The sequence below is a fragment of the Simochromis diagramma genome, unplaced genomic scaffold (genome assembly GCF_900408965.1).
Source record: "Simochromis diagramma unplaced genomic scaffold, fSimDia1.1 OVJJ01000421.1, whole genome shotgun sequence".
Classification (NCBI taxonomy): domain Eukaryota; kingdom Metazoa; phylum Chordata; class Actinopteri; order Cichliformes; family Cichlidae; genus Simochromis; species Simochromis diagramma.
Genome location: NW_024387250.1, coordinates 10,826,197 through 10,833,456, shown reverse-complemented (window position 1 = coordinate 10,833,456; position 7,260 = coordinate 10,826,197). Strand labels below are relative to the sequence as shown.

Below are 7,260 nucleotides of genomic sequence, written 5' to 3'. Positions count from 1 at the left end.
CTGAAATCGCAATTAAGATACAGAAGTTTGGATTGAAAACCCACAAGGACCTCTGCAGCTGCAGCTTCAAACCACAGTGGAATAAGTCGAATAAAAGCATGTGCAGTATTGAGCTTTTTAAGTTTTCAGAATCTGACTGTAAGCAAATATTCTGCAGACTACAGTCCTGCTAGTCAAGGAGTGAAATAAACAGAAACAGGAGCAAGCTTTTCATTAAAACTAAGTTAAAACACACTTACGCGCAGTCTTGTTGTACTGCATATGAGATATATTTCTTATTATTCAGCTCCCTCTGCTGGTGATCATAATGCATGCAAGGCCAATATCCCTGGAGCATTACTGGATTGGTTGAAACTGTTTCCTTGACAAAGGCTCAGCAGTGAAAAGAAACCTAAAATAAAATAATATAAAAGTATGTCTGCAATTTGCCTAGTATTTTTAGACAAGTGTTACATACAAAGTCTAACTGTTTACCTGCTGCAGATGGACATCAGCGGTGCCAGGTACAGCTTACATCATGTCCCTTTTGTTTCCTTTGAGCTCAGCGTGGGACAGATGGTCAAGTGGGTAGACAGGAGAGCACAGTGTGGGAGCAGTGGGCCCAGGTCACGACTCAGACTCTGTGGAGTCAGTTATAAATTAATGCTACAAAGGTTTTTCACTCTGACCTTGGTTTATGAAATGAAACAACAATATGGATTTATTAATTTATTAATCGAGACTCACTGGATGAGTCCTCTAGTCAGGCTGGCATAAATCTTTCAAGTTCCTACCTGCTGACAAATACCAGCAACAAATAGGATGATGTGGTAGTCAAAAATACAAAGAAGTGATACAATAAATCTAAATTAATAGAATCTGGGGACATGAAATTTACTTGACTTACATGCATTTGATTTATATTTTAGCATATTTCCCTAACTAAACATTTGATTTTATACATTTTCATTTTATTGCTTCATGCTTTTCAACTTTGATGCACCAGAGGCACCCCGCACCAAGGCTGAGCCCCCATGCACCCACCCGCACACAACCTCGGCGACACACCAACCAGGACCCAAGCCCCCAAGGCCCAGCCAGAGCCCCAGCCTGGAGACGGAGCACCCCCAGAAATCATCCGATGACCTGTATAGTGTACTCTATGTAATATTTTGTATTGAATTAATTGAATACAAAGTGTTACAGAAAGCAATCTGTATATTTTGGAAAGTAATTTGGGGGTTTTATGAGTAAGAAATTGTACCACACTTGATGGTGTTTGTAGTTCAACTTGACCCGGGTTTAAATTTCTTTTTTACTATGGATTTAATTTGTTGATATTCTAAAAATCTTTTCTTGTTGATCCCATATTGTGTAACTAGTCTGTCAAATGGAATAAATTCTGTTCCTTCTAATATATGTTCTAAGTATTTGAGTCCTTTACCACTCCAATCTGACAAGTTTATCATATTATTGTTTTGTAATATGTCAGGGTTGTTCCAGATAGGTGTACGTTTGCATGGGATTAATGAAGACTCCATCAATTTTAGAAACTCCCACCATGCTGTCAGAGAAGAGCTGATGTTGACGCTTTTAAAGCATTCATGTCGTTGGATGTTTGAGCTGATAAATGGTAGGTCTGAAATCTCTAGATTATTATAAGTGCTTGTTCTACATCTAGCCAAGGTTCATCTAAGAAGGTATGTTTTAGCCATCCTGAGATAAATTGAAGCCTGAAAGTTAGGTAGATCGAATCCTCCTTTATTGTTGGTCTTTTGTAGTGTTTTTAAGCTTATATGTGGTGGTTTATCTTCCCAAAGGAATTTAGACATATACAAATCTAGAGATCTGAACCAATCTTGTGGTGGTTTAGTTGGGATCATTGAGAATAAATAATTTATTTTTGGTAAGACCATCATTTTTATAGCGGCAACCCTTCCCCTGAGTGATATGGGTAGACATTTCCATCCAGCCAGATCACCTTTTACTTTTCTTTAAAAGTGGGATATGGTTTAATTTAGTTAAATCTGCAAGCTTGGGAGAAACATTAATACCTAAATATTTTATATTTCCCGATTGCAGTGGTGTAGAAGAAGAATTTAGGAAGGAGCAATTAATCGGAAGGACTGAAGATTTTGACCAGTTAATTGAATAATCTGATACTCTTGCAAAAGAATTTATCAATGCAATTACCCCAGAAAAAGTAACACATCAACCGCATAAAGACTGATTACCAAATTTGTGTAAAGTTGCAAATAAAAATTTCCAGTTAACTCTGTCAAACGCCTTTCCTGCATCTAGAGATAATATTGTAGTTTCGATGTTTTTACTGCATGAGTAGTCAATCAAATTAAGTAATCTACGTGTATTTGTTGATGAGTGCCTACTCATGAGATGAGTGCCTTTATGAAACCAGTTTGGTCAGGATGAATTAAGAGGGGGGTTATTTTCTCTAATCTCTTTAAAAGCGCTTTGCAGATTATTTTAAGGTTTACATTTATAAGGGATATTGGACGATAGCTTAAGGGGTATACAGGGTCTTTGCCTGGTTTTAGCAGGAGTTTTCAACTATTTTCTGAGTAAATGAGAATGAGGGTTTGTGTTCTATGTGAAAATAACAAAAAATAATATTAAAGACAGTGCTTACATTTTTATTTGATTCTTTTAGTTTTATAAAGATATACTTCATTTATTAAAAAAATGTGAGATGTCTGTGTTAGTGCCAATTAAGTTCCACAGTTAAATACAATATAGTCAATCAAAATAGCTTAAAAAGAAAAAAACAAATACTCACTATGAAAGAGCTATGTTTATAATAAATAAAGTAAATAAAGGAGCTTAAAAGTAAAAAATACACAACAAATCAAACACATTTGTGAAGTAAAATCAAACAACAAAATAATAATAATAATAATAATAATAATAATAATAATAATAATAACATAAAATAGCAGAATACAAATACAAATGATGCACTAAAATGTGCTGGAGGAGACAGGCCAAGCACAGGATGCTGAGGTGAGCAGTTAAGCAGCAACAGGAGAATGAAGACTTCCTGCAACTGAAAGCTAAATATTTATTTTATGGTGCAGAGGGTAGTTAATTGAGTTAACTATAATTTTTATAAAATCATCAAGTCTAATCACCTTGCATAGAACATGCCCAGTTAAAGGTTTCCGAGCAGTTTCGCTGGTGTCCACCAGAGGGCAGCACCTGTCTGATTTGTGGGTGCTGTCAGCGCTCTTCCTCTCGGTACTTTGTTTACTTCTGCTTCCGTAGCTTCTAGCTAGTGCAACCCCCGCTGTCTTTTAAACCTCTTCCCGTGCTTCTAGAGTAACACGTATCCTAAAATGTCTTCACCGCTTCTTCTCAGGGCCTTCGTGACCGAGCGCCTGACAGCCGCCGCGGAGGAAATATTTCAGGTGTTTGAGAGGACGATAGCAAAATACGAGGAAGAAGCGAGCAGCTCCCAGCAGGAGATCGAGCGACTCAGAGGTCTGCTGCTGGAGTTCATGACAAACCAGAAAAGAGGTCTGTGGGGTCTTATTTTTTTACTTATCTGTGGGTGTCCGACTAGACTGGAATTATTAACCTAAAATGTAACCTTGCAGAGGAAGTTTATTTTCTGCAACGTAATTTGTGAAGTGTGTTTAATTTTATTTAACACTTTAATTTGTGCTCCAGCAACTGACTGGAAGACAGTCTAAAACTCATATTATTTCTGATTTTCCTGAATGAGGAATTTTGAAATGTTGTGAAAAAATAATACTTAAGCATTAAATATTTACTTAGTAGTAACTAAGGTATGGTTTGGGGCCGCCTGATCCAGCACTAACTATGAACTTTATCAAAATGTCAAGTTTCTATTGTGATCTTAAAAGTAGAGAGGGTATCGGTCTCCTGAAGCCAAAGTGGGAGCTGGGTCCACAGCAGATGGTCCTGATAGTTGAAGGCCCAGCCTCCCATTCTACTTTTAAAAACTCTAGGAAGTGCAAGTAAGCCTGCAGTCTGAGAATAACACTGTTTGAATAATAAGGTACTATGAGGTGTTGTTGTGGTCACTGTGTTGGGGCCTGATTATTCAAGACCTCATACTCTCATGTGAAAAAGTTGATTCACTGCACCCACATCATTCAGTAGGTTATGGAACCATTTTTAGCTGCAGTGACTTGAAATAATTGCTTTCTGTACAACTATACATCTCTCTCATCATTGTAGAGAAATTTTGTCCCACTGTCCAACATTGCTTCAGTTCATTGAGGTTTCTGGGCGTTTGTTTACACACAGCTCTCTTAAGGTTCCACCACACCATTTCAGTCAGATGAAGTCTGGACTTTGATTGCGCCACTGCAACATCTTGAATCTTTTCTTTTTCAGCTATTCTGGTGGAGATTTGCTGCTGTGCTTGGCAATGGGTTCTGTTACATGACCCATCTTCAGCCAAGCTTCAGCTGTCAAACAGATGGCCACACATTTGTCTCTAGGATACTTTAGGACAAAGAAGTGTTCGTTTGCAAGGTGCCCAGGACCTGTGGCTGCAAAACAAGCTTTAAATCATTACCCCTCCACCACCAACAGTCGGCATGACATTGTGTCAGAAGTCGTGGGGTTTGCTCTAAGCTCTGCTGAGGCTTTCTCCTATAGAGCCTGAGATGTAGCTCTTGGGTTTCTTTCAGCTTCAGGGGGTGAGTTGGGGTGAACGACCACTCCTGGGAAGATTGTAGTATTGTGTTAACACACATCTGAATGCTCCAGACCAGCAAACTGCTGATATCTGCTTTTTATCAGTAAATGATAAGCTTTTAATTAATTTGTATTTGATCATCTGAAAGCTTTTAAAGGACCTTTTGAGAGTAACAAACATGATTGTTAATCCTTGTTTATAGTAATAAAGTAGTAAAAGAAAGATTACATTTTCTTTTTCAGATGTTCTTCAGTTGTCTGTTTGTAAAGAGGAGTCACCGCCTGAGCAGGAGCCATGTGAGCGCACACCGAGCATCAGCGTCCATAAGGGCAATGCAGAGCCTCAACATATTAAAGAGGAAGACAGCGAACTCTGGGCTGGTCAGGAGCAAGATGAAAAACAGGCCGAAGAGTTTCATGATGCTGATGCCTCATATCCACCTCACTCTTCTGTTTGGGAGGAAAATGAGCTAGAGGACACGAAACCGTCTCTGCAGCCTGAAGTGCAAAACTGTGAACGTGATGAGGAGTTTCTGGAGGAGCAGGAAACCAGAACTGTGCAGTTCATTTTGCCTCTCACATTGACATCTTCTTCACAAACTCTAGCCCAAAGTGAAAGCGTCCAGGACGGAAGGGAAAGCGAAAGACCTGCTGCTAGTTTTTCATCAGAACAAACCCAGGTGCCCTTTAGCACTTTCAGAGAATCCACTGAGTTACCTCATTTTAACTCTGCTGCACCTGACTATCATTGCCATTTGTGCAATAAATCGTTTTCCTCCAGCCATCACCTGATAAATCATGCTTTCCACGTGCATTCAGCAGACGCAGGTGCCATCTGTGCCGTGTGTGGAAAGATGTTTGAATCCACCGAAAGCCTTAACATGCACCTCAAATCGCACAAGGGCTCAAAATGTTGCCACATGTGCGGTAAGCAGTGCAACAGCACGACCGCACTGACCGAGCACATGGCGAGCCACGCCGGGGTGAAACTGCATCGTTGCCATGTGTGTGGGAAAGAGTGCAGCCGCAAAGGGGATTTAAAGATACATATGAGGATTCACACGGGCGAGAAGCCTTTCTGCTGCTCCTTTTGTTGCAAAAGTTTCACCCACAGCGGACACCTGAGGAAGCACATGAGAAGCCACACAGGCGAGAGGCCTCACCGCTGTGGTATCTGTGGCAGAGGGTTTCTACAGAGTGCACACTTGAAATATCACCTGGGGACTCACACTCAGAAATATTGACTCATTCATCCCCCCGGGCTCATATTTAATAATGAAAAATGTTCAACAGAGACGCCAAACTTTGCTGTAAAGAGCAAGAAGACCCATTATAAAGATGCTTAAAGCAAAATGTCAGTAACATTTAAAGTGGGTCTAATTCAATTATTTTTAGCTCCATGTTTTTGTTCTTGGGCATTGCATGATTCACAGTTCAAAATAATCCTTATTTATTCTATTCTGGGCCTCGGTGCAGCCCTCCAGTTCATCCACTGCCTGAAAAACATGTTTTTAGGTCCTCTGAGCAGCACCCTTGTAAAAACAAGTCTCTGCACTCAGCAGCAGGTTATTATTTTGAGAAATCAATCGAAGCATGAACTAAATTAACTTGAAATTTAATGCTGCATGTATAGAATCACCAGTTAAATCTCAAAACTAAATAAAGCACTTTAAAATGTCCGATGACTTCCCCTAAAATACATTTTTAAGGAAGGTTTTCCTCTGGAAGTTAACACTTTGTTGTTTTGTAGTTTCTCTTTAATAGCTGCTATCAGGTGACACTGTGATTAATCGTCTGTATGTTCTGATGTATCTGATTCATTTTCTTTAATAAAAATCACATGTCACTGAAAGATGTGTTATAGAAAACCAAAGTGGAGCAGAAAATGAATTCTTAACTTGGGTTTTAAATAAAAGCGTTTGTTTATAACATCGTTATAAGATGCATGAAAAGTGCTAAAGAAAGCTGCAAACCTCTTTTAAATTTAAGCAGTGTAAACAGCTAAAAAGTAAAGTGAAGGAAAAGTATTTTAACAGTTTGATGAGCGCAGGCTCTGAGCTTCACACTATGTTTCTCTTTACTGTTGACATGACCTCTGATCCCCACTTTGAGCAATAACATTGCCGATAACGTCCAGCTTGTAATGATTGCTTTTATACAACAGAATCTGATTGGTGTTAAATCATCAGTTTATTTTACTCAGAAAGAGCAAAGTGGGACACAGTGCACTTTTCCACTCTTATTTTTCAAGTAAGCAGATGTTCAGCAGATGTGCTCTCTGGTACAGCTGCAGCTCGCCTGGTCATGCAAACTTAAAACACTGTCACACTTTCAGAGCCGTGTGCCGACCTCTTCATCAACCAAATCTCTTCTGCTCTGTGATTCATTAATTATAACCTTTATTATTAAAAGTAATTTTCCTACTAATCATCCCACTGACATTTTTTCACATACGTACTTCCTGTGATCTTTGGGTACACCAAGAATAATTTACTGTTAAGAGCAATTATAATAGCCAAATAATATCCATTCGTCCGTTCTCTTCCACTTATCCAACTCAGGGTCGTGGGGAGGCGGGAGCCTATCCCAGCACAAACA

The 7,260-nt window shown here is 39.2% G+C and overlaps 1 protein-coding gene across 1 annotated transcript; it reads left to right on the top strand.

Moving 5' to 3' along the window:
* The first annotated feature begins 3,231 nt into the window (after nucleotides 1-3,231).
* On the top strand, nucleotides 3,232-7,027 carry LOC120715015 (zinc finger protein 135-like). The gene is made up of 2 exons (XM_040001731.1): nucleotides 3,232-3,510; nucleotides 4,906-7,027. Exons 1-2 carry the CDS (start codon nucleotides 3,330-3,332, stop codon nucleotides 5,904-5,906), a joined length of 1,182 nt encoding a protein of 393 aa, XP_039857665.1. The 5' UTR covers nucleotides 3,232-3,329; the 3' UTR covers nucleotides 5,907-7,027.
* Nucleotides 7,028-7,260: the final 233 nt, after the last annotated feature.